This window comes from Morchella sextelata, assembly GCF_020137385.1.
Source record: "Morchella sextelata strain SCLS chromosome Unknown scls_3, whole genome shotgun sequence".
Taxonomy (NCBI): domain Eukaryota; kingdom Fungi; phylum Ascomycota; class Pezizomycetes; order Pezizales; family Morchellaceae; genus Morchella; species Morchella sextelata.
Window position 1 is genome coordinate 2,853,004 of NW_025408618.1, and position 27,390 is coordinate 2,880,393.

Sequence of the window (27,390 nt, forward strand, 5' to 3'; positions counted from 1 at the left end):
TTAAACGAACAATGGAGCTCCAGATAGCCCCAGTGTTATGAGGTATATTTACTTGATATTAGGCGGAAGTCCTTCTAGCGTTTCTCAAGATTCGCTTTTAGGAGGGAAAAAGATTTGTAACTCCATTTACGCCTTTCAATGAAAGAAGCTATTTAGTAACTATAAATGGAAAGAAACATGCATTGATGATCCGCTGAGAGTTTTTATATTTAAGTTTGACCACAGTGCTTTGCTATGCCACAACCAAGGCACACGACGGTACCATCCCAGCTTCTTTAAGAGTCTGACCAAAGTCGATCCCTTGCTGGTAAATTTTACGAGGAAATGTTGTTGTAATTGAGGATACTTCGATACCTAGATGACGTTAGAAGCTTTCTATAGATAGATCTTCTTTCAGCAAATGGCCATGTGAATGTGTTGTACCTCTTTCTTCCCTTACAGCCTCGGCGACCTCAAATAGGGTAGTATCTACTGGGAAAATTTTTATCAATGGCGGCCCAGAAGGTAAACGAAGCTGAAGGCGTGTCTCTGTGTGAGACGTGACGGTTTTGGGCGCCGCTGGCTTGGTAGGCTCAGGTCGCTGCTCCTCTATAATCTTTCCCTCCCGTGCTGCCTTTTCTCGCTCTGCTTGTTGTCTTCGTAATTCTTGAGTTTCTTTGATTTGTTGCCTAACCCTCTCCTTTGCTGCAGCATCCTCAATCTTCTCCCGCTTGCGTTTCTCAACCTCTTTCAACTGCTCCTTCCTCCTGAGCTCTTCTTTGATTTTATCGGAATCTTGCCCTTTTTTACGGCGAATGAGCTGTAAATGAATTAGTATTATAAGATATGAATAATTACTGGTGTTCATGCCTCATTTTTTTTCTGTTCCTCGCGATCTTTAATAGCCTGCGAAGCCTTTTTTTCTGCTAGCCTGCCAAGAGGTCAGCTACCGTGAATTTGGAACCCCGGTAAAGTTAAGAAACCACTAACCTTTCGCGAAGTTCTTGTAGCTTTGCTGCTTTTTCCTCCTCAGTTAAAGGTTTTATAATCTCGGTGGACTCCTCGAAGTTCTGGTGCTCGCTTGCTTGAGATCAGTAAGACTGCGCCTAAGATGATGGGACTCATGGGCTCTGCAGATCTAAAAGCTTACGTTCTAGTGGCGTGGTACTGTGCACGCTCTGCACTTGAGAAAAGCTTTCCGCAGTCCGAGCATTTCATACTGGCCGCAGTACCGGGGATCTCAGATTTTTCGTCGCCATCATAATCATTCCCATCTTCTGGAGCGGACGAGGACGAGCCAGCTTGTTCGGTTGCAGCTCTGAGTGTCTCCAGTGGTATATCTTGGTTCTGATCAAGCCAAGTCAGAGCATCTTGAACTATTGTACTTTAGTATGGCTCGGGATAGTTTGGAACGAGCCATGCGACTTACGACCCTTGGTCTTTTTGATAGCCAGAGTGGCACGTTCGGCGTCGAATCCCATTTCTAGGAGCAAATCATAATCTCCTTGAACCATGGCTAAGATCGATGCAAGGGACGGAATAAGAAATAAAATAGATGTCGGTTGGTTCCGAAGAGTAAGAAGATATTTGATTAACACCGAGAAACAGCGGTGGGGTAGGAGCTGTAACACTAAAGGCGCGAGGTGGCAGTCGACGTCACCCAAAAGAATGGCGCTGGGTGTGGCTTGGTGGCGTAGCTATACATGGGTGTCTCGTGGCAGTGCAAATGGGCGGACAGCAGTTTTCAGACACGCAGCAAGTTTAAGTTGAACGGCCAGCAGAGACACAAGCAAGCGCAGAGGCCAGAGAACAGAAGACCGAATAGCCATCCATCGCGACACTTGCTCGTGCTGACCTCACACACACTAGTAACTTGACACTGTTCTCTCCCTCACCCAGCAGCTTCTCGCCCCCCCTTAAGCACAAACTCCCACTTTCTACATACAGCCTCCAACCCCCATAACAAGCACTTGTTAGATAACCCACAACCACAACCATAGTAGTTGACCGCAAGTACCACAGTATCCACAACTACACTCGTCCACAACACCAGCACCACCACAATACCTCCCTACGTATCTGCTACGGCTACTGCTGCCTATAACCTTTAGATATTTTCTCCCGTCAGAACAACCTAGTTTCAACTAAGCCCCTAGTGCCCTCAGAACCGACCTCGTTCTCTCCACTTATTACTTTTAATCATCGAAGAGTCGCCAAATATGAGCATCGAACTTGATCCTGCCGAGTTAGGATTCGAACGTATGGCACCTCCCCATCTATTTGATGTCTTCGCGGGTAAAAGCGACAGCAAAGGAAGAGGGGGGGGGGGGGGGGGAAGCACCCGACAGCTGCTGATAACTTTCGCTTTGGAACTAGGTCCTTTCAATCACGAGGTAACTCGAACACTTCGCATCAAAAACAACAACTATGATCCTGTTGCCTTCAAGGTTTGTTAATATTCGGGCTGTACTCTTTTGTGAAGTTGTTATTAACTAGAGTGTCAATCAGGTGAAAACAACCGCCCCTAAGCAGTGAGTGCACACGAGTCAAAGATTTCCGACATGGGGTTTTGAGTAAAAGTTGCTGAGTAATTGTTCAGGTACTGTGTGAGGCCAAACTCCGGCCGTATAGAAGCTGGAAAGGATGTCGAGGTTCAAGGTATTAGGATTAAGCTCCAACCTATGACAGTAAAATCTAAATATACTAACAACAAGCCTAGTCCTCCTCCAGGCGATGAAGGAGGATCCGCCACAAGGTTACAAGTGTCGTGATAAATTCCTTGTTCAGTCTGTTGCCATCACCGCAGACAAGGAGTACAACAGTGTCCAGCAGATTGTGAGATTCCCATGGTCTATAGCCACGGTCGACTCTTTGTTCCTAACTTGATAATCAGTGGGCGCTTGTGGAAAAGAACGAAAAATCCGCCATTCAAGAGAAGAAGATCCGTGTCACGTTTCTTGATCCTGATGAAAAGGCAAATGCGCCTAATGGGGAAATAGTCCAAGACATCTTGGTAAGTTGAGCTATGCGGCTTTGGCCCTACATCGCCCGGAAAGTATCAGTTGGCTCACAAAACTGGCAGTTCAATGATACCCAGTCCCGCTCATCTCCTCCTCCATATACCTCCCCCACGCCATCGGATGAACCAGCGACCTCCGGTACCCTACCTGCGCCGGCTATTAAATCCGAACCCAAATCGGATGGGCACTCATCTACTGGGGACGCTATTCGAGGTGTCGCCAATACCCAGTATGGCTCCCCTAGTTCGGGGAGTAGTAGCCATGACTTGGCATCTCAACTGGCTGAAGCGAAGGCCACTATTACTAGATTACAAGAGCAGGTCAAACAGCACCAACAGGGTCTTCGAGAGCGCAAGACCGCAGCTGTCGCTTCAGACTCTAAGTCGCATACCGCTGAAGGTGCCACTGGCATGGGTTTGACCACTCACCCACCGGAAGGTGTATCCGTCCAAATTTGTGCTGCCCTGTGTTTAGTAACCTTTTTGCTGGCGTATCTATTCTTTTGATTGCGATGTTATCTTTGGTTAGTCCAAAAACCACATTCTCTTAAAAGATTTCATTTGTTTACCTCCCAATGAGGTGTAACGTGCGGGATATTTGGTTTTGTTCTGATGGTGATTTTTCCATTGTTTTTGCCGGTATTCTTTTTTTTCTTTCCCATATCGTTGTACTCTACAAGATCGACAAAGGCCTCCCACCCTATATATGCATCTTCGCCTCGTCTGTGGTACTAAGCTTTCTATCAGTCAATATCACCCTGAAGGGAATCTTTCAGTCTGCTTAGCTTTGCTTTTTATTTTCTTTTGCACTTTTCGCCACATCTTTATTATTATTCAAGCGCTGAACACTCTGGTATCTTTTCTCTCAAAATGGGATATTTCGATTTGATGGTAAACTTTTTTCCTTGGGGTTGGTATTGTTTAATTTTGCCGTAAAGAGAAGGGAGGAAAGAAGGCGGTATAAATAAATTGGAACATATCACCATGCATATTTAAACTACGGTGATGAGTCGTATTAGTGCCCCTCTAATTGCCCCACTTCTCAGTTGGGATAAAGCCGCCCCGAGTTCCTGACCACAATTCAATAAACCCGTCAAAACCCTCTCAAACTACCCTCCAGATCACAAACATTTCCGTTTCGCAAAATGCGGGCACCAGCGACTGAGCGTCCCCTCACATCCGGCCCCGAAGAGGGCCCGTCATCACCTTTTCCGCTCCGCCTTTCGGGGCCGGTCATCAAGGGTTTTGGGCGGGGCTCCAAAGAATTGCAAATACCTACTGCCAATATCCCCATCGAAGGCCTCAAAGTCGGTGGATGCGAAACAATCGAAAGCGGCGTTTACTACGGTTTCGCAGGACTTGACCTGCACAACGCTGACACTGGGTCGAAGGGAGTTGTCTTCCCAATGGTAATGTCGATCGGTTGGAATCCATTCTATAAAAATACCGTTCGATCAGTCGAAGTACATATTGTACACTCCTTCCCTGAGGACTTTTACGGCGTGCGCATGAATCTGGTCATTTTGGGGTTTATCAGGCCAGAATATGATTATGTGAGCAAGGAGGCTTTGATTGAAGACATTAAGATGGATATCAAAGTCGGCATCAACAGCCTCGAGCGCGATGCTTATAAAGTATTTCAAGAAGACAAGTACTTAAGACATTTCAGCATTGAAGAGTAAGACGATGGTAGTTACAGGGAGAGGGAGGGGAGGGCGGGGTCTAGCTTTTGTATTGGTATATGGCCATCTCATACACTGGTCATTTCTTTGTTCAACAAGCAATCCTGAGCCTACTAGATGATTGTCTACCTGAAAATGTCATCATTCTTTAAACAAATACACATAAATCCCACTACAAACTCTATTAAACACAAAAAGCGTGTTACCAAATTACACATCTATATGATCCTTACACCTTCTTTTTATCACCTGTAGTATCGGCCTCACCTTCCAGCTCTTCTTTCGTCCAATCTGCCTCAACTTTTTTCCCGCTTTTCAATTGTTGTTCTCTCTTGACTCTTGACCAGAGGGAAACGTCGTTATCCCAAATAAATTGCCAAATCACCCATGACCAACTGGTGTGGGTAGGAAGGGGCTCGTAGAATTCGCTGGCGATTTCACGTAGCTTTGGGAGCCGAGTCCATGGAATGGCAGGAAAATCGTGGTGCTCGTTGTGTAAACCAACATTGTAAGTGAAAAAGTTCAAACAGCCATAATAGGAGTAAGTTTCAACTGGCACTGCCTCCCCGGAAACAGCGTTTTTGGGAGATGGGTTGACAGGTTTCTCGAAGACATACTAAACAGGTTTGTAATGTAAGTTTGATTCAAAATCTTACCCTTCTTTCCAAGAGAATTAGGTGTTTTAGGTAGCAAATAAGAAAAACCCACATGTTCAGCAATAAAATGACCCGCGCAGGGGTGCAGGCTCCCTGCCAGGAAACTGCTCATTATCAGGTAGGCAAGAGAATTCCAGCCACAGGACCAAACCAGGATGGCATCAAACCCGAGTTGTACAACAAGGTTAAGAAAATGCAATCCCGTGAATGGCAATGTTAGGACCATCATTGGTCTAAGGGCGTAAAATAGGATCTGAAAGGTGCAAAAAAAGGCCTTTCCTAAAACCGAGTCAAGGAAGATGGCTTCAAATTTGGTGGGGAGGTCAGTATCGAGGCCATCAACACCGAGAGCTTTGTGATGGGTCAAATGGTACGGCCGGAAAGCAGCGCTGTAAGGGAGACCAATTGGCAAGTTTGCAAATATGGCGAATAAACGATTTGCATATGCGCTCCTGAAAGCAAGGTTATGGGAAATTTCATGAATCGCCAGAAAGGTGTTTTGGTTTGCTGTCGCCCCCACGATGTATGCGGTGAGGAAGAAAGGCCAGGAGAAGATAGGGGTTGATCGTAGAAGGTATGCACATCCAATTTGCAAAGATGTGACTCCAAGTACCACATACTTGGTGAGAGGTTCAGGTCCGCATAGCTTAGTAACCTAGTAAGAATTGAATTGGTTAGTGAACGATCTCAATGTTCTTTCGTTTAGTACTTGACTGCCCAGTAACATACCTCTGGGTGGGCCTTGATAATCTGGTGTCTACGAGTTCTATGAGGTTCCTCTTGATATGTCTGTATCTTTGGTTAGTTTTTCTTCGCTTGTGTGGTTTTTTGTTGGGTGAATTACCCAAATCCAGTCGTTTAAGGAATCCTTCGAAGCATCATTTGGGCCAATGGTGGTGGTTTCGACGACTAAAGCCATGATGGGAATGAGTGAATAGTCCTTGACGGTAAGGAGTGGAGAGCGAGAAGACCCTCTAAATACTCAGGCGAAAGACAAAAAGAGAGACAGGGGGGAAGGAGGGAGGAAGCTGCAAAGCACAATCGTAGCTATTACCAGGTAATAAGGAGTGTGGTGCTTCCTCAACTGATTTCTCGTTCCAGTCTGTGTCTAAGTATGCTAACCACATGTGTACACCATTTTGATTGTTCCACAAGCAGCATGTTCCAAGCGACCCCTGACAGAGAATCGCTTATCGCCAAGATTTGGGCTCGAGGTACCATAGTTGCGCAATGCACAAGCAGATATGGGAACCGGCAACTGGTCCTCCCCACCATATAGTGTGAGGCTCCTCTGTCACTGTCAATCATATCTCTACCATCACCGCCCATCAAGTATTTTCGTTATCATTTCATCAACACCATCCTTACCTGTATAATATTCGACTCTAACAGCTACTGTTACCGTTTCGACCTCCCCGAACTCGAACGCACCTAAGCACCTTGATCTCATTAAACGTCCTCATCTAAATCCTAAAATGGCTTCCGACCCGGAAAGAGAGAAAGCACTTAGTGACTTCAAAATAAAGGTTTTTTTTTAGGAGAACATTTCTTTTTAAGGATTTGACTAACTGGCTTGTCCTGTATAAAGCTATTGGAACATAGGGAGTGGGATGCGAAACTTAAGAACCTACGAATAGAGCTCAAGGATTTAGGAAAGGAATTCGATCATACAGAAGATAACATCAAGGCTTTACAAAGTGTGGGACAGATAATCGGAGAGGTTCTAAAACAACTTGACGATGAGAGATGTGCGTTAGACCCCTCCAACTAGCAATATGATGGCACTCTAAGCCTCTGATCATTCTGAAGCTAACACTCAAATAGTTATCGTAAAGGGTGATATTCCATCATATTCATCAAGAGAGAATGAAGACGCTGATAATAATAAATTGAACAGCCTCTTCCGGTCCTCGCTATGTTGTTGGTTGCCGCTCAAAAGTAGACAAGACAAAACTTAAGCAAGGAGTCCGGGTAGCTCTTGATATGACCACTTTGACCATTATGCGAATGCTACCTCGGGAGGTTGATCCCCTGGTTTATAACATGTCTCTCGAGGACCCAGGGCAGGTGTCGTTTGGTGGTATCGGAGGTCTTAACGAACAAATCCGAGAGTTGAGAGAGGTCATTGAGCTACCCTTAAAAAATCCTGAATTATTTTTAAGAGTTGGCATCAAACCTCCAAAGGGTGTTTTGCTATATGGCCCCCCAGGTACAGGGAAGACACTATTGGCAAGAGCTGTGGCAAGTAGCTTAGAGACCAATTTCTTGAAAGGTACGAGTAATATCAATGAGCATTATCTCAAAACAGCCCATACTAATCTCGTTGATTTAGTCGTCTCATCCGCAATCGTAGACAAGTACATCGGGGAGTCTGCTCGACTTATCCGTGAGATGTTTGGGTATGCCAAGGAGCATGAACCATGTATCATTTTCATGGACGAAATCGATGCTATCGGCGGCCGTAGGTTCAGTGAGGGTACATCAGCGGATCGTGAAATTCAAAGGACACTCATGGAGCTACTCAATCAACTCGACGGCTTCGACTACCTAGGGAAAACAAAAATTATCATGGCAACCAACAGACCTGATACACTCGATCCGGCGCTGCTTAGAGCTGGTCGATTGGACCGTAAAATCGAAATTCCACTTCCGAATGAGGTTGGGAGGATGGAGATTCTAAAGATTCATGCGGCGGGTGTGCAAAAGGATGGAGAAATTGATTACGAGAGTATCGTCAAGATGAGCGACCAGCTCAACGGGGCTGATTTGAGAAATGTCATTACCGAAGCCGGTTTCTTTGCTATTCGTGACGATCGTGATGCCATTAACCAGGATGATATGTCGAAAGCTGTTCGAAAAGTAGCAGAAGCGAAGAAGTTAGAGGGTAAACTAGGTTAGTACTCCACCTCATAATCTATTATTCGGATCTCCAGGCTTACTGACTTTCTATGCAGAGTATCAGAAGCTATAGTGGAATGGAATGGTTCAAGATGTAATGGATCGGCGTTTTATCATTTCTGCGTGCTTCTGTTTTCTTGTATACTCAAAATAAAGTTCGCAGACACAAGAAATCAGTCACTTTTGAAATTTATCCTACTACCGCCAAAACTCGCAAAATTGGCTATCTCCGTCCATTGATTACCAGTCGAGTGATTGGTTGAACTGCACCAATCTGCATCAGAAGTTTCCATAGAAGTAATTTTGATCTAGCCAATTTTTCGAGTTATGGCGGTAATGTATCTTCAAAACTTTAAATAGCCCTAAGTAAAACACCAGGATTTCCAGATTGTTGAACCTATCCTGTTTTGCCAATTTCATGTAGGTTCTGGGTATTGCCGAAAGTTGCTGGGATTCTACTTGCCAAGATCTCCGAAGCTTAAATTATCCGTTCTTGGTATATGAGGCTCTGCTCTTCAACGTCTGGCTTCATCCTACAAATTCCGGCATCCCAAAGAACGGCTTCTTGAACATCAACCATGGTATCTCCTCTTTCAATCTCTCCACAGTCCTTTAATAACCAATTTTAATGTTTGCTTATAGTCTCGCCACGAACTCCTCTCCCCCGAAGGACTCCGCATAGATGGCCGACGCTGGAATGAGCTCCGACGTTTTGAAGCACGTCTGTCAACCACCACAGCCGCCGATGGATCATCCTACGTCGAGTGGGGTAATACAAAAATTATTTGTAATGTAGGCGGACCAAATGAGCCTAAGACTGGGGCGAACAGGAATCAGGATAGGGCTACAGTCACAGTAGAAGTCTGTTTTGCTGCGTTCAGTGGGAACGAGAGAAAGAAAAGAGCCAAAGGTGACCGGTGAGACCTTTCTTATCATAGTTCTTTTCAATGCGCCGCCATATCCAAGTACAAGCCTCATGGCTGATCTGAAAACAATCATGTGCAGACGAGTACAGGAGATGCAGACCGCTTTGCAGAGAACGTTTGCAGAAGCGATTCTAACAAACCTTCACCCGAGATCCGAGATCTTAATTACTCTCCACATACTATCCCAGGACGGCTCTGTCCTCGCCACGTGCATCAATGCTTGCACACTTGCCCTGATCGATGCTGGCATTCCAATGAGTGACTATGTAGTGGCGTGCACAGCTGGCTCCCATTCAGTTCGCAGTGGCACCAACGTTGAAGTAGAAGGAGAAGATCCACTATTGGATATGAATAACATCGAGGAAAGCGATCTTCCAGGAGTTACGATTGCGACAATCGGAAACTCGGAGAAAATCACCTTGTTGCAACTCGAGACGAAGGTTAGGCTGGAAAGACTGGAGGGTATGATGGCTGTTGCGCTGGATGGATGCGGGAAACTGAAGGAGGTTATGGATGATATTGTCAGAACCCATGGTAATGAGATGGCAAGGAGAGGGGCACTATAGGCCAATTATACTACTGAAGAAGTCCACTTGGAAACTATCGACAAAACGCCTCTCCCTCCAACAAATAATAATATTAGCTGGGCTACTATCAAACAAAATAATTAGCCTTGATGTTGAGTTGGGTAACGATGTTAAACAGCAGTTTGACTATCTGGTGGTATTATTGCTGGGGCAACATAAAATTTGCTCGTACCATGTCAATCTTGCGGTATCTAGTTATAAGATAAAAAAAAAAAAATACATAACAGCTGGCGGTGATATTGCAGTCTCTTCCAGACAAGGTTTGTTGGAGATAATTACTCACGGTGGAGACACTAACTGCGTGTATCATGATATCGTTAATCGCTTAAACTACTCGCGCGTTTAATGGTCGGAATGTTTAGTTGCAACGATATCCTACTATTTACGGAACGCACGAGTACTGTTTTCAAAAAAAAAAAAAAGGACGGGGTTTATCCAAAATTACGGAACAAGTGAGGCGCCACACACCAATGATCCCACGCCCAATCCGGTGAGACAAGAAAAAGGCAACAAGAAATATTTTCAGGTCAATCATAGGTTTGTAGAAGCCGCCCATCTGTGTGGGCCGATGACTTCTTTCTGAGAATTCGCGGCGCTCGTTGAACGGTGCCCCATTTCTCCAAGATGGTATTGGGTGGAGAGGGCAACTAACATGTGTGTTTTGTAGAACATCATCCCTAGAGTATCTAGGTTTTCAAAAATGCCATTTGAAGGTCATGGAATATCACTCGCCTTGTGTGAGGTTACGGAAGGTACTAAAGCATATCCTATTCCATCAAGAGCGCTTGGTTGATAACTGATTCGTGAAGTTCCGTCGGGAGCATTGGAACACAAACCTTTTTTTTACCACCTAAAGGATTTATAGTGGAGATTTACCCGAAGAGGTATCATTTTCTTTAACTTACCAATTGCATTCATCAAAAATGAAAAGTAGGGATTCCTAAACATAAAAGAATTGCATAAGAATGCCTTCTATTGGTAACAGATGGTGTATAAAGCTGCACCATCTAAATAAAAATTCACAGGTTCAACTACATACTCCTATTAAACTATGTGTCGAATGGGAAATGAATTTATTTTGTGAACTATTTCTCGTCATATTTGGCAACATGAATGTCGATGGCCCTATTTTAACAGCAAAATTAGTACCACGCGTACAAACGCAAGTAACCTTAACTTCAAGAAATACTAACCTTCCGCTGGGATCTGTCTGGTTGGACCAGGTAGGCTTCCATCTCATGACAGTGGGCGCACACTGTGCTGGGAATTGCTCATCGAACATACACCTGTACCAGTATCCCTCCTTGCTATCAGGAGCATCGGCACCCCACTCAGGTTTGGGGTTCTTTAGCTGTTCATCGGTGACCATTTTCTCCGCAGTATCCTTGAAATATTTCAGTGGAAGTAACTTGTTAAACGTTTGGGAAGAATGAAATCCTTACCTTCAAGACGTCAATCCAGCCATATCCAACACCGTCGCTGAACTGTTCTTTCTGCCGCCATAGAATATCGTCGGGAAGGTAAGGCTTCTGATCTGGCTTATCTGAGGTATCAAATGCCTTCCTGAGAATGTATTTCTCGAGGCGCTCTCCTTTAAGGATAAGCTTGTCTTGGGGGTCGATGTTCATTGTAACTTCTAAGAACTATAGGAATCGATATTAATCGCTACTCCAGCTAAACTTGAGAACAAAATCTCACCTCCTTGTCCAAGAAAGGGACGCGGGCCTCAACGCCCCATGCAGAGGTCGATTTATTGGCCCTCAAGCAGTCCGAAAGGTGCAGGTTGTTGACCCTCGTAATGGTTTCTTTGTGAAATTCTTCCTTGTTCGGTGCGTTGACGAAGTAAAGGTAACCACCAAATATCTCATCACTTCCCTCTCCACTTAGAACCATTTTTACACCCTGAGCCTTGATTTTCCTACTAAGAAGATACATAGGCGTTGATGCACGGATCGTAGTAACATCGAACGTCTCAAGGTGATAAATAACGTCACGGAGAGCATCGAGACCTTCCTGTAAAGTAAAGTTGAACTCATGGTGGACCGTTCCGAGATATGCAGCTACCTTTTTAGCAGCAACCGTATCTGGTGATCCAGGAAGTCCAATAGAAAAGGAGTGTAGCTCTGGCAAGGCAGTAATCGTGTCAAGGTCATCGCCTTCACTGATTCCAACCAGTTCATGTGGTATCACGGTACCGTTAGTAACTCCAGACTTGAGTTTCAGTTTCTCAGTTTCCCGAGCAGCAATTGAAGCAATCAAACTGGAGTCAAGGCCCCCAGATAAGAGAACCCCATAAGGAACTTCCGCCATAAGCCTCTTACGCACCGCCTTTTCCAAAGTAGTTCTAACTTTCTCGAAATCGACCGGATTCGACGGGATTTTTGTGGAGTCTAGCCATGAAGGCTGAAAGTACCTAGTGGTCTTTCCAGTGGCTGAATCATAAATATGGCCTGGGGGAAAAGAAATGATATTGTCGCAGACAGGGTGGAGACACTTCAATTCGGAAGCGAAGTATACAGCGCCAGGAGTTTTTGATGACCACCCCTGATAGAAACTAGTAATGCCAATGGGGTCGCGTGCGGCAATGGTCCTGTCCTTGACCTTATCGTATAGGACGAAAGAGAACATTCCGTCAAGCATCTTGGGAGTATCGATATCATATTTAGGGTACTTCAAAGCTAGTCAGTAGATACCTGGTTTTCCCTTGGAGCTGATGGTCTTACCAGGTGCAAAATGACTTCACAGTCGGAATGAGTCTTGAACTTTGTGTCGGCATCGAGCTGCTTGCGCAATATTCTGTGGTTGTAAATTTCGCCATTAACCGCCAAAAAAACAGTTTCCTCCTCGTTGACAAGGGGCTGCGCTCCACTATCTGTTGTGACTGTTAAAAAAAAAAAAGCCCCATGATGGAAATTTTTTTGGAACATAGAGTAAATACCAATTCCAACAATACTCAAACGCTCATGCGTCAAAACTGATTTTGGAAAATTAGTTCTTGAAAACTCGGTGAAGAAACGTAATCAGCATTTACTTGTGTCGTTGGAAATGATATTTCCACCTGGCAGATAAGAATTAGAATTTTACGATAAGGAATCCCGGGAAAAGAAGTATCTCACTCCAATCCGGACCGCGATGACGCACGCTGCAAAAGCCTATAAGTATTGAAACCCTTTAGAAGCATCGAATAGAGAGAATACATACGCCTTGGCTAATTGTAAAGCCTGAGGCTTGAATTGGTGCACATTGGGGTGTTTATGACAAGCGAATATTCCTTTGGTTCAACAATTCTGTCAGGCATATACGATCCAATGGTGGGGCAGATGAGGGGTGATTTCTTACCACACATTGTGGAGGGGCAAGGCTATATACTATAGCGAAGCAGAATGCGAAAGGGAAGAGGAGTGTTGTAGAAGGTAAACGGGAGAAGAAGAAGGGAATGATTGATTTATAGATTTAGGTGGTAGGGTAAATAGCAGGAGGGCCAGGGTGGAGTGGAGAAAGGGCAAGGTTTTTTGACTCATAGTCATTGAATAACTGAATAAAAAAGATATGTACCGGTGCTCCCTCTTTCTCCTCTTAACACCACCATTGATTGGTATGAAGCTTCAAGCCTGTGCTCCAAAATCATTCTTCTACTCGCGAATTTTACAAATTGGACTGAATTAGGGTGTGTATCTGGAACATTGCGCAAAAGGAAATAGCATAAAAAAGGAAAAATACACTTGTGGTAAGGACAATTTTCCACCTCATGACCTCAAAATGTCTTGCTACTTGTTCAGCTATATTTTTCGTCCATCACGAGCGATTGAATGATCGGGACTTCCTTTGAACATCCTAGCATGGTAGGTACTTAGGTATAGTATTTACACAAGTGAGGAAGTGAGTATGTATCCAATGGAAGAAATGTCCTCTTCGTTCCTACATAAAATGTACCGTACGCAGTCATGCTTGCATAACATACTCATCGCATCACCATCGCTCGAATGCATCATATTTTTGCAAACTGATATCTAACTAAATATACATGTATCTACATATGTGCCTATCTTTACTAGTGCCCGAGCTTAGTCGTTAATTTGGACAATACCAGTATTGTATCTCCTACAGTTGGGGATTTCTCGACCACTCCTGTAGGTATTTACAATTGCTGAATATAATGAAACCAAGCAAAATCATCGACCGCACTCACCACATATTGCATAGCCGCTCGAGTTTAACTTGGTGGACAGCCATTGGTTCCTACAGGATCTGCTGTAGCCTGTAGGTACATTTAGATGCAATCATGTGGGCTCAGATCGATATCCCGGAACCGCGACAAGAAGATGGGGTACATAACAGGGGTTCTTCTTTCTGCATGTCAAGCTCTTTACGGTTATTGTAATTAATCTAGTTGTGCCAGATGTCATAAATCCTTGATATTTTACCTCACCAATGATACTTCCCCTCTTCTGTGGGGGTGTTTCTACAAACGAATCCGCCAGCGCATGATAATCCTCCTGGAATTGAGTATATTAGCCTCGAATTCATGATCACTAATCCCCCTTATTGTCGAATACCGAATAAGATCCAAGTAAGATCACGTGATATGGGCAAAGAGAGATTGAACTAATTGAAAACTGTATGTAGATATAAGAATTACGTCTCCATTCTGCTATTAACTTCCATCATTTTAGGGCAGTCAATGAATTTGCCTAGATCATTTGCAGTGCCGCAATAGCCAATATTGAAAGAAAGAAAAGAACTCTCTACAACGGCCAGAAACACTGGCAATGATGCCTTTGCAGATTTTTACGAGGACCTTTTTCTACCTCCAGTGTCCGTCCGTTAAATTCGGGACAAAGGACAAACTACCGTTTCTTTGCGACTGGTCTTGGCTTTGCCTCATCTTCCTTAATGGGATGTAACATGACCTTGGTAGGATACTGCGGAGTATTGGACTGATGTCCCTTACTCCAGTCATAGCTGATAGCGTATGCGAATATGTTACCGTTTCTGTTAAAGCCAGTCGCTGGAATGCTCCCATTGACAGATGGGAACCCTTTAAGACGATGTTTGGCATCCTTATCCCTGTACATAATCGTTAGGTGAGATTTGGCGTGTCCGGCAGGATCGACATCTAGAGCAGCGACAGTAAAAAAGAATCATCAAAAATACGTACCAGAAGTGGAAAGTTCCATCTGACCCAGCAGTAGAAAACGTTCCGAAAGTGGGATGAAACGATATGTCATTGACACTGTAGACATTGGCAATTCCTGAAGACGGAGTTTCTCGATGGCATTTGAACGAAAAGTTCATACTAGTTGCAACAAGCAAAAATCAGTCTATTATTCAATCAGGAACATAATGACTGTGATATACTTACTTGGCATTTTTGTCTTCAACGTATTGGATTGCACATCTTCCTTCAATACTTCCAACCGCGAACCCGGTAGCATCAGGGAAGCAACTTACAACCCTCGTCTGCCATTTGAGGGGGCTTTGAATGGTTTTGAAAATTGTGGTGGGACTGGCTAAATTTATGACATTGATATGTCGATCTGCAGTGCCTGTAACTAGCAAGCCTTGGCAGACATCGAGGGTATATACACGTTCTTGCATTTGCACAGTTGCAGCAGGTTGTTGCTGGCGGAGATCCCAATATTTAAGGGTCTTGTCCCAAGATCCGGTGACGAGCATCTCACCCGCGTTCGGGGCCTGAAACATTCGAACACAGCGAACAGGCTCATCATGAGCAGCAACTTGTTGAGACGAGCCGGTCGTAAGGTCGTACATGCGAGCAGCCTTGTCAGCGCCGCCGGAGACCACTTTTGTCCCATCCTGAAGAAAGGTGTTAGTATTGATGATGCCGAGGCGCGCCGGAGTTCAAACCAGGCAGGCTAGCCAACCTTCGACCAGTGAACTGACAAAACGGGGCCTTGATGTTCGTATAGAGCCTTTCCCATCGATTGACCTGTTTCTGATATCTCGTATATGCGAACCTTATTGTCCCAGGAAGCCACAGCAAGATGCTCGGACTGGGGGGAGAACGAGAGATCCGAGATGCTGTCTTCTGGAGGTGAAGTGAGCTCTACATCTTTGCTCAAATCGCCCTGGGTATTGTTGGCGGTAGTGGCAGGAGTCGTGGTCGTGGCAGCTCCGAAAAGCGACATTTTATGACGAGTAGAGAGAACGAGCAGGATTTCACTGGGGCGGGGACTGACGAGGACTGACGATGATATTTATCAGAGAGAATGGAAGGGGTTCATGAAGATCGTAGAGAGCATATAGCGTAAATAAAAGTAGTGAAATTGGAGGTAGCGTTGAGTTACACAGACGTGCTGGAGACCTTTACCGCGTTTTGCGATTCTTTTATGCTGTGCTGTACCGTAGTGGCACGTGAGTAAGCGGAAAATGGTGTAGGTACCTTCCCTTAAAGCGTCAGGCAGAATTGCAATTAGAGGCACCTAACGCGATTTGGTAATTGTTATGAAAGTAACGCTTCAAGTAGTGAAAGCTCTTGGGGTAAATTTTACCTCAGAAATGATTACATAAAATATGATAGATTATTCTATCCTACTTAACACAGCGGGTTGTTCATATCACGATTTCCATATCGCGTTAGGTGACTCTAATTACAATTCGGCCTGACGGCTTAAGATGATAACCAGATCCCTTCGTTTGTCTACTTCAGGGTTAAGCGAGCATAGTCGCTCAGCATTTGCTTAGTTATCCTTGAGTCATCATCGTGCTGAGCAGCTCAAGGTAGAATGTAGAGACTTGACAGTCAAGCAGTAAGTATCCGTTCAACTTCATATGAAGAATATGACCTAACAAAGCATATAATATATATATTTCCCTGTATCAAATAAAGAATTCTGCTGTCTTGACTTTTTTAATTTCATCGATTGCCTTTCGAAATTAAGCGTTAATCTATATGTACTTTGCAGGAGTTACGGCGAAACTGAAGTTAAACTAGGCTACAAGTGCGACCTTGTAGAGTTGGAGTACAGTCAACTCTCCCTATAAGGGTACCCTCTATAAGAATACTCGCCCTATAAGGAGCCCGGTCCGCAGGCTACTTTTTTTAGTATGTAGTGTTAAGGGTAAATGCTTATATTTTCGCTATAAGAATACCCTTAGTATGTTTTCTCATTTTTTGGTATGTTACCCTTATAGAGAGAGTGACTTTTCAGTGGAAGTTGAGACCATTCGCCCTCAAAAAGTGAAAAATGTTCTGCTAACAACATTGAAAGTTGCACCACTAAAAACTAAAAGTTCCATCACCAAAGAATGATGGTTTAGCCGGCAAAGGTCAAGTTCTACGAACTTCCCATTCTACCAAGTTCAGTGTTGCGCGAACCCTTCACCCCCAAAAGTGAACTTTCTACTCTGCCAAACCTAACCCTGAAATATCTATAAGGGTAACTTCTCTATAAGGGTACGCCCTCGCGGTATTTCCGTACCCTTATAGGGAGAGTCGACTGTACCTATGAACCGTGGGCTTCAGGGCAGTACAATAGCGCAGCGCAGTGTTGCACCTTCGCTTAGTAATAACCATTACACGCGACTAGTAGTTGTTCGCGTTCCTTAACGCGTCCCTTCATTCCCTTCCTTGACCTGTTACACTATTTGTATTCACCTAGAAGTACATGTACTCTACAATTAAAACTGATACCGCTACCATCTCCACCGTTACTACATCAAAGACACCCAATCCCCTAAAAAAATGGCCGCTACCGTGGATTTCACTCACGGATCAAACATAATTCTTACGCCAACCACACCTTGTAAAAGCCCCGCCACACCACTCCTATTTACCCCCTCTCGATCTTCACCCTTATCCACACGCCCCCAAAATACTATCAGTGGGATGTTTAATCCCAAGATGCTCCCATCGCCGCCCTCATCCCCGGATTTTCTCGCACCAAAACGGCTCTTTAAGCCGGTACCTATATTCGTCTCCCGCGAGAAAGGACGTGAGACGCGGCGTGATTTGTTTCTGAAGAAAGTCAGAAGAGGGCGCGAGGATAAGATCATGAAATCAAGGGGCGGAGAAGATGAGGTAACCTCTAATAATCTCCTCTGTCCTATCATATTTTGGTTATACACGGGCAATTTTCTGAACCCTTCTCTAATATGTCTTGGCATAGATGATGCGATTGATATTTGTGTCTGAACAGAAGAGGTGGGAAGCGACACAAGCTAGAGCTGCTGCAACGATATCAACAATATACGAGGAGGAGGAGTTTGAAGTTGAGGAGACACAAGATTATGATCTCCCATATCACGCTTCCGGTATAAACCACTATGATAACAAGTTTGGGTCTTATATCTTCGTATTAACTTGAAACTACAGGTATCGATGAGGATGATGATTTCGACCAGCTCATTGAGCGTGAGGGCGAAGAACTCGAGGATATGCTTTCTCAGTTGGATCTAGACTTTGACCATGCCGTTGTTGACGATTCCATTAAAGTGCAGGATCGAGTTAACGTAACATTGTCATCCTCTGTTACTTGAACTCTAATTATAGGAGTGGGTTCGGCATCCTGATATTAACTGTACATTGGGTTTACTTGATATTTTAGAGTATTTGTATTTTTCTTTCTTTTTTTCTCTTTACTTGAGGCGTATGGATAAATGGTCCCGCGGTTCCCTTTGCTTCTTTCTCGTCTATATCTGCATCCATCGGGTTGTTGTAATCACCGAGTAGAACCTGTAGGCTTTTGTGAGATGCGAGGTTTCGAAACCTGCACAACACAACAGTATCCCAAATAAGTTTGTTTCTTGCGCTTTTTTCCCAAAATACAAACATTGAAGCTCATAGTATCGCGCACTGGTTTCTTGATATACGTACGACTTATAATTTACAAACCAACTGTCTTGATTTTGTTTGTTGTGCCCTATAACCATCTTCATGAAATAGTGCAATTCGAATCCATATCTGAGGGAAGATCAAGACCTTGACCCATTTCCCCCATCAGCTCCGTGGGTGGCGCTCCCGCAGCTTGCATCTATAGCCAAATCATTAGATAGAAAGTAAAGGAGGCGAGAGCACAAACCTTCTGCATCCGGTCGATAATATAGTCTCTATCTTTATCATTTTCATCACGATATGCCGGTTCCTCAAATTTGGCAACAATCTCCTTAACAACTAGATACTGATCTCTGTATCGCTCGATATCTTCACTCGGCTCCTTCCCTTCATTCTTTCGTAGCCACTCTGGGTACTTGTCGGCCAACTCTCGCATAGGTTCATAGAGAATCTCCTTGCTGGTCAACTGCTCCATCATAGTCAACAACATTTTTGAAAAGTCCTCATCGCTTTCCCCATCCCCACCGGCACCTTGCATCTGTTTTAACATCTCTGCGAGGAAATCGTCTCCTTCAGAATCGGCTACTGCAGCATCAACTTCAGCTTCCGAAGATTTCATTCTCTCCATTGTCTGTTTAATGCGATCTTGAAAGTTTGCAGGTGCTTTTAATGGCTTTGGAGCGGAAGATGATGAAGTTGTAGCTTTACCCCCCGTAGCGGCGTCGCTAAGCTCTTTTACAAGGTGTTCAAATTGGTCTTGTAGCTCTTTCTGAGAACACCATGTTAACCTAAAAAATACAGGTGCTTTCGGAATTTGATATTCAAACACATAAAGTCTACATACTGAATCCTGTATTTCGCCCAGCAAGTCTTGCATTCCGAGCTGTAACTGGCGAGCAAAATCATCGTCAAGGGATGATGATTGTTCACTATCAGTCTGGGGTACGCCTTGGCCTTCAGCTTTAACCGCTCTCGTCTGGATCGCTGGGATAGAAGGGGTTTCAAAATCGTCGAGAAAATCTATATAGTAAGGCACATGAGATAAGTCGAACCGTCCCTGTACCCGCTTGTGGGGGAGAATCTCACCATCCAATTCATCGTCATCATCAGAATCTTCTTCCTCCACGGTAGGAGTCGGAGGGACTATTTCAGGCTTTTTTTCAATACTTCGTTCCAGCTTCTCAGAAGACGCTCCGGCTGACTTTTGAGGCTCCATGATGATTATTAGGGATTCGAGGGAAAACACGTTGTGGATGAGGAGTAACGATGTGGTGGGGCCTTGAAACTACATGTACATGTACCCACGAGGCCGAGTTCCAACTAACTCACGTGACGCCGATTGTTGGCTCGCGAGAGTAGGGATCTGGTACAAAACCTTGGCCCATCTGTCACATGCAAGTTTCTGGTTACAGTCGCAACTCGATATGCCGGATTGCCAAGATTCTAAGGATTTCGTACGGGATAGCAAAAAATCCGGGATAGCAGATTGATTTTGCAGTAGGAAAAATAATATTCTCAGAGGATCTCGTACGGGACAGCAAGGGATCCGGTGTATTGAGTTCCGGCATATCGAGTTGCGACTGTACTAATCTCCATGGCCTGTAGGTACATACATACGATTCCGATAACGCTATCCCCTGGACGAATGAGACACTGCAAAATCTCTCTCATGCATATATATCATGTGATCTCTATATTTTGGTGAGAAAACGTCCTGGTAAACAGCTTGCTGCGTTAGCCAGTCTTTATATTACGCTGGTATGCCATATTTCGCAGGATGCTGCCTTAAGTCCAGTCAATCACTTCCTGATAGAACATGCTAATGTATGAGAGAGATTTTGCAATGTCCCATTCGTCCAAGGGATAGGTCATGTGAAGCTTCCCCAGAGTAACGAGTCGCATGACCAATAGAATTATCAGCATCGCTAGTAGATCGTTCTTGGGTTGAAAGGTACCTTTGGCCTGAGTAATAACATACAGGTACGAGGTGAAGCACTGGTACATGAGTCGTTCACGGGGTGAGGACGAACACTGGGTGAAGACGAACAAGGGTTCTCAATATGGCAAGCTGCCAAAGCGATCTTTCCCATCGTTTCCTATTTGTTCGTCTACTTTACACCCAGTGTTCGTCCTCACCCAGTGAACGACTGTAGGACTCCAAAAATTGGGCGGCCTGGCCAACCCACGAAACAAATGGACCTCGGAGACTGGAGTAGTCCGGACTTTGAAAAGAGCCCACGAATAATTCCAGTGCAATGTTCCTTCCTTGATTTTATTTCACTTTATCCTGTACTCACGAAAAATAGTACGCCCGTTCATAATTTTACAAAAGGTTCTGCGATATTAAAACAGGGCCCACTGGTCCGGACGACTAAAGTTGGAGTAGGTAGTCCGGACCACGAAACTCATGGACTTACATACATACATGTCTATTGGAAGCTCTGGAACTTAATATTTATGTACTGTAGCTTTGTTAACCGGCCAATAAAAATGGTTTGCTTATATGGTCAGTGCGTGATTTGGCGCATATTAAAGTCTTCACTAACTTAGTGAAACATTTAATTCCTGTTAGGTGCTCTGTAAATCAATATACATGCTGCTATACATACAATACTGTACTACAGTAGACTCTCCCTAGGGTACCAGTGCCCAGTCCGCAACCACCGTTTTGCTAGCATTCCCCACTTTCTATAAGGATAATTCGCGAATTAATAGCTATAAGCTTAAGGATACATATTTTTAGTCCCGACCGTATCCTCATCCCTTAAACCATCAGGCAGAATTACAATCAGAGGCACTTAAACCCTTTTCGGAAACATGATAGGATCAACGCCTAGAGACTTAAGGTTGTAGTCTTCATCATGCGTGACAGGTTGCAACAGAATTTCAAGATCAAGCGATACTTATATCACGACTACCATAAAGGGTTTAAGTGTCTCGTTGCAATTCGGCCTGACGGTTTAAGGGATAGCGAGAGTCTACTGTAGAGTACCGGGGGTCAACCATAAATACCGAGAATCTGATAAGATAAACACACCTATTTCACAGCAAGATTCTCTTATCAGATTCTTCGTATTTACCCTCAACGCCCGGTACATGTAGTGAAGCCTTTCTTTATATAAAAGTGGATAATGACCCCCTTATATTTTTCAGTAAAGATTTAATTTGGGATTTACTAAAACCGATAGGATAATAATAACCAAATAAATAATTTAGAGAACCAATTTAGCGAAGATTTGGTGCATGAGAGATAATAGGTACAGTCTAACACCATCGCACCGCGGCCGCCTCATCATTCATGTACCTACATAGAGTACAGTAGACTCTCGCTATAAGGATATTTGATATAAGGATATACTCGCTATAAAGTTACCAGCGGCCGTTCTGCAACCGCCGTTTTGCTAGCATTCCCCACTTTCTATAAGGATAATTCGCTATTAATTCGCTATAAGGATAGATATTCTTGGTCCCGACCGTATCCTTATAGCGTGTAGTCTCAAGCATAGAGAAGTAACTCATGTTACAAAATGTACATACATGTATTTGTATTTGCCGTCGACTAGAGCGTATTTGCCAACCGTCAATTTCAAGAATTTACAAATTGTGGGGCTCCGAAATGGCAACCGGGGCTGTTAATTTTGAATTTCGGTGGGGCGGCATGCTGTGAGATATACCAGGAGGATCACAAGTACCCAGTTTTGTTACTACCGAAGCTAGTATCACGGGTATGAATTTTCAGTTCCAACAGCGTACTTCACAGGTAGCGTGATGGGTTGTCTGGTTTTCGGGGTTTATTCTGTCATACCGTTAACCAGATCGATTTTGGCCACTGCGGGGAACTGTCAAGTTTGAAGTGTCCATAGTTGAAATTGACGGTTGGCAAATACGCTCTACTGAAAGACTGTTTACAATTGTCACAAACATGCTATGTATGAATATTTTCAATAAGAGCACGGAAATTTCTATGAGATCATGAATACTGTTTAGTATCATTATAAAAAGATGAGAGTGCTATTTTATGTATTTTAACTTTGAAGATCTGCGTTAGGTCAGTTGTAGCAGGAACTCTCACCCTTGAGGTCCAGAACATGAGAGAGAAAGAGTGAGTAAGTGAGCACCTACTCCGACACCAACAGCTGCATCCCCTAGCACCACTACTGCTACCATCATTGCCCTTACAAACACTCAGATTACTCTGTAGGGTATTGATTACAACCCTTGGTTTTCGTCGAATACTGCTGCATCGCTTTTTACCTGCATTCTCAGCAATCCCATCATGTCGCTTTGTGTCAATCGGCTACAAGAAGAAAGGTATATAATCTTACTGTCTGCATCTTGATTCCTTCAAACTTTTTTTAGCTCTGCCTGGTATTAACATGATGTTTCCTAACCCCTAGGAAGCAATGGCGTAAGGACCATCCGTTCGGGTTCTTCGCCAAGCCTGCGAAAAGTCCAAACGGCGGACTCGACCTCATGAGGTGGAGCTGTGGTGTCCCTGGAAAGGAGAAGACTATATGGGAAGGAGGGCTTTTCAAGCTTGACATGATATTCCCAGAAGGTACAGTTCAGCTCATCGAGTAGTGAAGAGAAACTCGTGATAGAAAGCCATAACAACTAATTGCTCGGGCAATAGAATATCCTACCAAGCCACCAAAGTGTATGCACTCACTCTATCCCATGATTTAGACTCTCTTGCTAACTTTTTCATTTGATATAGGCAAATTCGTTCCTCCACTTTTTCACCCAAATGTCTATCCCTCAGGCACTGTGTGTCTGAGCATACTCAACGAGGAAGAAGGCTGGAAGCCTGCCATCACCATCAAACAAATTCTCCTCGGTATTCAAGACCTTCTTGATGATCCAAATCCCGAATCCCCAGCTCAGGCAGATGCCTATAACCTCTTTAGGAAAGATAGAGCTGCTTACGATAAGAAAATCAAGTATATTGTTAGGGTATGTTCACGAACCAATCAGACTAGAATCCAATAATTTTTCTCTTCTAACTCTAGATTTCAGGAAAACCCTGCACCATAGGTATGCCGAATCTCATACTTGTCTCCGTGGAGCAGATTTTAGTATGAGCTTGCCAAATACACAGGTGGGGGATAGCTATCCATATGGCGGTCATTTTTTGCAAGAAGCTTTTATCCTACCGCCGTGCGAGTATTATGAGTATGTTTTGGAAGACGGATAATTCGTTCCGGTTTCTCTGCTTCTGCTTCATGTCTTTTATTTCTTTCTTATGGCGCTGGCAGGAGGAATATACATGTGGTCACAATTGTCTTCTATGGTAGGGCCTGTCGGTGAATTTTGGGCGTTAACAGTTCAGCTTTGTATTTTTTTTTCCTTCCAAACACTCATCACTGAGCTGTATCATAATTACATCGAATACATTTTCTTGATCTCCTTTCTTCCTGTTAGGTTCACCCTCAAAATCTCCTGGACATCTATGCGGCATGCTTAACATCAAGAGGTGGTTACCCTACCCTTAGATTGCAGACCCTGACCTCCATTGCCACCCAAACAATCACAGGAAAAAAGAAATTTCTCATGTCGCAAGTCAACATTCAGCTAGGTGATGATGTAAGGATAACTATCTGTCCAGCATCTCTATTATTCGATCCTCTAAGGCTAACAAAATCAACTTGTATTATCGCATTCCAGAGAATTGTCAAAGCGGCAACAAGTACATCTAGTGCAGAACACCTAGCAAGCTCAAACACAAAGGTTTGTTATGCTACACACCTCCCCAAACTTTATAGCGTAGAATAGCATAATAACGCTAAGTGGTTAATGAAAAGAAAATGTTAGAGACTCTTCTGCTAGCCTCCAACAAACTACGCCAGAGATCAGAAGCGGTCGCAACAGGCATGGAAGCTGTACCTCGAACCAAAGCGATTGAACATGCCTTGTTAAACCAGAACCCGTCATCTTCCTCTTCATAGTTTACCCATTTTAACACTGTTCTTGCTATAAAAATCACACGAGGCTATAGGAGTAATATCAATTCGATTCCATTTTGCCCTTTTCTTGGATTTATGATCACTAGTACCGTGCCCATCAGAATAATTAGTATGCATCCGCAATGAATTTAATACCCAGATCCATTCCTATTTAAGAGGTACTATCAAACCCTTAACACCAGATATTGTATCAAAAGAACTTGATGGATGAGAACAAGAACACGCTATAACCAATAGAACAATTCGCTCTCGCAATTTTTTTCAATCAGGTATACAGAAGACATTGTAACGAAGAGATCTGGGATTCGATGAAAGAAAGAAAGAGGTATGTTGGGAGGAGCGCGAGAAATACTTTATCGAAAATAGCCCCTTACAGAAGGCAGAGAGTAGACAAAACTAGAACTCAGACCCCAGGGGGCCTAACAGCATTGTAAGAAGGTGGCGGCGGTGGTGGTGGCGGTGGTGGGTTGCTAGATGGTGGTGGCGGTGGTGGCGGCGAGCTTACAGAGGTCATTGTCTGATATGGGGAGGCTCCTGGGGCTTGCTGCTGCTGCTGACCATAATACGCTTGGTCTTGGGTGTCAAGCACATTAGTGATTGTATAGAACATCGGGGTTAGTAATACTCACAGTATTGCATATACGCCGGATATCCCCCAAACGCTGCGTAAGGATCGGCCCCGCCTCCATAGTAAGCAGCATAGGGATTAGCTCCTGGAGCTACTGCTGCAGCACCTGGCACTCCTTGGGCTACTGGTTGTGCAGACTGCTGAGCTGGAGGTGGCGATGCTGACTGACCATGACTCTGCCCATGCCCATGCCCATGCCCATGGCCGTGCCCGTGGCCGTGGCCGTGACCTTGGTTTTGACTGTGGTTTTGACTTTGCCCCTGGTTGTTTGGCATAGAGGGCACATAAACATGTGAGTTGTTTCCGCCATAGCCGGGGAAACGAGCTGGCTGTGGTTGGCTCTTGTGCTCTTCATACTGTTGTTTTACAGCTGTTAAAAGGTCTTCGCAAAGACCCTTGGCGTTCTGGACCTCGCGGGCGTCAGGGCCACTAATACACGATTAGTAGGTTATCAATATATCATTGTATAGAACTTTCTTACGTCACGTGAAGATAAAGGGGTTCATCACTCTCCTGGCCAAGGCCGTGTTCCATAAAGCCAGATCCACGGCCCTTAATTTGAACACGGCAACGTGTCTCCTGCTGTATATGCTTGACGTACTGCCCGCCGTGGCCAACGACAGCTGCACGTAAGTTAAATCCAGGAATAGGCTCTAAGTCGACAGGAATTCTTTCCTCGGGCCATTTACGCTTCCGTTCCCGTTTCGTCAGCAGAATCTCTCAGAAAACAGAAATATCCCCGAACTAACCCTTCCGTACTCATCACGTTCAACAGGTTCTGGTGGTTCCCTTCTCTTAAATCGGCGCTCGTCAACAAGGTTGGGAAGGTCCTGTTTCATTAATTCTTCAATCTTGAGGACTGCCTTCTCCAACCCTTCTTTCGTCGTGCTAGTAATGTGAAGATATAAGGGCGGGTTCTGTGTCCCAGTTATCATTAGCTAGGGAACTGGAAGATTTTTTTAGAAAGAATAAACATGCCTGTGGCGTGGCCATAGTTTTATCCGGATAATACGCTCCGCGGGTGGTGACATCTTGAATATCCAAAAATATAAGCAAGCAAATCTGAAATAACATGTAAATATACAACAATGGGGTAGTGGGGCGTACCCGCGCCAGTCTCTTCTTTTATCTAAACAGGCACGGATGACAGTCAGCGGCAAGACACAAAAGGGTTTACACAAAACTGCTATGCACAATGCTTGTTTCAGCTTTGCGTGATTCCTCCAAGCTGAGCTATACATAAGCAAAACCCCATGGTAACCGCTTTTCATTAAAATTGAGGGGATGGATGGGGAGGACAGATGAAATGAGCAGAAATAGCGAAAGCTAATGGACAACCTGGGGGGGATCAGTGTTTACCATTTTCTGAGTAGCACCCTTTGTCAGCGTATAGCGATTGCGCAAGTCATTAACCTCTATGTCTTTGATATAATCTCCATCGGCAATGTACATATCACTGTTGAAAGTTGTTGTGCTAGGAGGGCTAGACGATTTCCCAGCATTCTGCTGCTAAATTAAACGCGGTTAGAACTCAGGAGATGAGATGAATGGGAAGAAAAAGGCGTGGCCGGTTCGTACTGATCTAATTGGAGGGACATCAACGTGCTGAATGCCTCGCTTGGCTTGAATTGAAGCATTGATACGAGCGGCGGCGGCAGCTAGATACATGTATATATTAGCATAGGCTTGAATTTGAGTTCGAAATTGCTGCGCATACCAGCAGCAGCTGCAGGGTCGGGTTTGGCAGGAGATTTGCTGCTTGGGCTTGTGGCATCACGAGTGGGGGGAGGACTGCGACTTCGCCGACGCTCATCTCTGCGGTCCTCTCGACGAGAAGTGTAAGGGTTCGAGGCCGGGGAACGGGAACGCCTGTCGTCCCAGCGAGATCCCCCACGACCGCTCACAGACCTTTCCCTTTCGTCTGGCCGGTGGTCTCCATGGTGACCGACTCTGTCCCTACTAGAGCTGGATCTCTGAGTCTCGTCCCACTTGCTTCTCTTCCTGCGGTCTGGGGAATCATCTGTCATTGAAACTATTTCTGGGGTGTCCGGTGAAGTTAAGCCTTTGGATTGGGTGGAAAACGCGGTTCGTGATTGATATCAGGGAAACGGTCTGTGTACGTATAGGATAGAAGGGGGCAGAGCAAAGGAATATCAAATATATGAGTAGAGCTCGTGAAAAAAAAAAAGATGGGGGGGCTAAGAAGGCGTGAGAAAACGTGGGTTGGAGCACGTCAATCGAGGAGGTGAGCGTTGTAG

General features: G+C 44.5%; 13 protein-coding genes across 13 annotated transcripts; 7 read left to right on the forward strand and 6 right to left on the reverse strand.

Moving 5' to 3' along the window:
* Window positions 1–232: 232 nt before the first annotated feature.
* H6S33_009568 (uncharacterized protein) lies at window positions 233–1,493 on the reverse strand (the record flags this gene model as incomplete). Its single annotated transcript, XM_044840978.1, has 6 exons — window positions 233–354; window positions 424–799; window positions 850–910; window positions 970–1,059; window positions 1,130–1,355; window positions 1,409–1,493. The coding sequence occupies 6 exons, from the start codon at window positions 1,491–1,493 to the stop codon at window positions 233–235; spliced, it is 960 nt and encodes a 319-aa protein (XP_044698383.1).
* A 705-nt stretch (window positions 1,494–2,198) lies between these two features.
* On the forward strand, window positions 2,199–3,505 carry H6S33_009569 (uncharacterized protein; the record flags this gene model as incomplete). Its single annotated transcript, XM_044840979.1, has 8 exons — window positions 2,199–2,274; window positions 2,356–2,426; window positions 2,488–2,510; window positions 2,579–2,637; window positions 2,699–2,814; window positions 2,873–2,992; window positions 3,062–3,228; window positions 3,307–3,505. The coding sequence occupies 8 exons, from the start codon at window positions 2,199–2,201 to the stop codon at window positions 3,503–3,505; spliced, it is 831 nt and encodes a 276-aa protein (XP_044698384.1).
* A 638-nt stretch (window positions 3,506–4,143) lies between these two features.
* Window positions 4,144–4,680, forward strand: H6S33_009570 (uncharacterized protein; the record flags this gene model as incomplete). Its single annotated transcript, XM_044840980.1, has 1 exon — window positions 4,144–4,680. The coding sequence occupies one exon, from the start codon at window positions 4,144–4,146 to the stop codon at window positions 4,678–4,680; it is 537 nt and encodes a 178-aa protein (XP_044698385.1).
* A 229-nt stretch (window positions 4,681–4,909) lies between these two features.
* On the reverse strand, window positions 4,910–6,255 carry H6S33_009571 (uncharacterized protein; the record flags this gene model as incomplete). The annotated part of the gene is made up of 4 exons (XM_044840981.1): window positions 4,910–5,296; window positions 5,389–5,991; window positions 6,066–6,125; window positions 6,181–6,255. The coding sequence occupies 4 exons, from the start codon at window positions 6,253–6,255 to the stop codon at window positions 4,910–4,912; spliced, it is 1,125 nt and encodes a 374-aa protein (XP_044698386.1).
* Window positions 6,256–6,811: 556 nt separating this feature from the next.
* H6S33_009572 (uncharacterized protein) lies at window positions 6,812–8,307 on the forward strand (the record flags this gene model as incomplete). Its single annotated transcript, XM_044840982.1, has 6 exons — window positions 6,812–6,862; window positions 6,925–7,084; window positions 7,161–7,172; window positions 7,234–7,608; window positions 7,669–8,229; window positions 8,291–8,307. The coding sequence occupies 6 exons, from the start codon at window positions 6,812–6,814 to the stop codon at window positions 8,305–8,307; spliced, it is 1,176 nt and encodes a 391-aa protein (XP_044698387.1).
* A 505-nt stretch (window positions 8,308–8,812) lies between these two features.
* On the forward strand, window positions 8,813–9,726 carry H6S33_009573 (uncharacterized protein; the record flags this gene model as incomplete). The annotated part of the gene is made up of 3 exons (XM_044840983.1): window positions 8,813–8,815; window positions 8,877–9,151; window positions 9,240–9,726. 3 exons carry the CDS (start codon window positions 8,813–8,815, stop codon window positions 9,724–9,726), a joined length of 765 nt encoding a protein of 254 aa, XP_044698388.1.
* Window positions 9,727–10,832: 1,106 nt separating this feature from the next.
* Window positions 10,833–13,093, reverse strand: H6S33_009574 (uncharacterized protein; the record flags this gene model as incomplete). Its single annotated transcript, XM_044840984.1, has 10 exons — window positions 10,833–10,872; window positions 10,941–11,131; window positions 11,190–11,390; window positions 11,446–12,417; window positions 12,471–12,619; window positions 12,686–12,721; window positions 12,779–12,805; window positions 12,864–12,889; window positions 12,949–13,018; window positions 13,087–13,093. The coding sequence occupies 10 exons, from the start codon at window positions 13,091–13,093 to the stop codon at window positions 10,833–10,835; spliced, it is 1,719 nt and encodes a 572-aa protein (XP_044698389.1).
* Window positions 13,094–14,594: 1,501 nt separating this feature from the next.
* On the reverse strand, window positions 14,595–15,896 carry H6S33_009575 (uncharacterized protein; the record flags this gene model as incomplete). Its single annotated transcript, XM_044840985.1, has 4 exons — window positions 14,595–14,814; window positions 14,906–15,043; window positions 15,110–15,564; window positions 15,633–15,896. The coding sequence occupies 4 exons, from the start codon at window positions 15,894–15,896 to the stop codon at window positions 14,595–14,597; spliced, it is 1,077 nt and encodes a 358-aa protein (XP_044698390.1).
* Window positions 15,897–17,452: 1,556 nt separating this feature from the next.
* H6S33_009576 (uncharacterized protein) lies at window positions 17,453–18,246 on the forward strand (the record flags this gene model as incomplete). Its single annotated transcript, XM_044840987.1, has 3 exons — window positions 17,453–17,788; window positions 17,877–18,021; window positions 18,083–18,246. 3 exons carry the CDS (start codon window positions 17,453–17,455, stop codon window positions 18,244–18,246), a joined length of 645 nt encoding a protein of 214 aa, XP_044698391.1.
* Window positions 18,247–18,641: 395 nt separating this feature from the next.
* H6S33_009577 (uncharacterized protein) lies at window positions 18,642–19,757 on the reverse strand (the record flags this gene model as incomplete). The annotated part of the gene is made up of 4 exons (XM_044840988.1): window positions 18,642–18,740; window positions 18,789–19,310; window positions 19,386–19,561; window positions 19,628–19,757. 4 exons carry the CDS (start codon window positions 19,755–19,757, stop codon window positions 18,642–18,644), a joined length of 927 nt encoding a protein of 308 aa, XP_044698392.1.
* Window positions 19,758–22,817: 3,060 nt separating this feature from the next.
* H6S33_009578 (uncharacterized protein) lies at window positions 22,818–23,575 on the forward strand (the record flags this gene model as incomplete). Its single annotated transcript, XM_044840989.1, has 5 exons — window positions 22,818–22,852; window positions 22,939–23,099; window positions 23,175–23,198; window positions 23,259–23,494; window positions 23,558–23,575. 5 exons carry the CDS (start codon window positions 22,818–22,820, stop codon window positions 23,573–23,575), a joined length of 474 nt encoding a protein of 157 aa, XP_044698393.1.
* A 516-nt stretch (window positions 23,576–24,091) lies between these two features.
* H6S33_009579 (uncharacterized protein) lies at window positions 24,092–24,486 on the forward strand (the record flags this gene model as incomplete). The annotated part of the gene is made up of 3 exons (XM_044840990.1): window positions 24,092–24,124; window positions 24,206–24,268; window positions 24,343–24,486. The coding sequence occupies 3 exons, from the start codon at window positions 24,092–24,094 to the stop codon at window positions 24,484–24,486; spliced, it is 240 nt and encodes a 79-aa protein (XP_044698394.1).
* A 421-nt stretch (window positions 24,487–24,907) lies between these two features.
* H6S33_009580 (uncharacterized protein) lies at window positions 24,908–27,159 on the reverse strand (the record flags this gene model as incomplete). Its single annotated transcript, XM_044840991.1, has 9 exons — window positions 24,908–25,077; window positions 25,134–25,561; window positions 25,614–25,822; window positions 25,882–26,049; window positions 26,111–26,163; window positions 26,240–26,261; window positions 26,492–26,641; window positions 26,711–26,790; window positions 26,850–27,159. The coding sequence occupies 9 exons, from the start codon at window positions 27,157–27,159 to the stop codon at window positions 24,908–24,910; spliced, it is 1,590 nt and encodes a 529-aa protein (XP_044698395.1).
* Window positions 27,160–27,390: the final 231 nt, after the last annotated feature.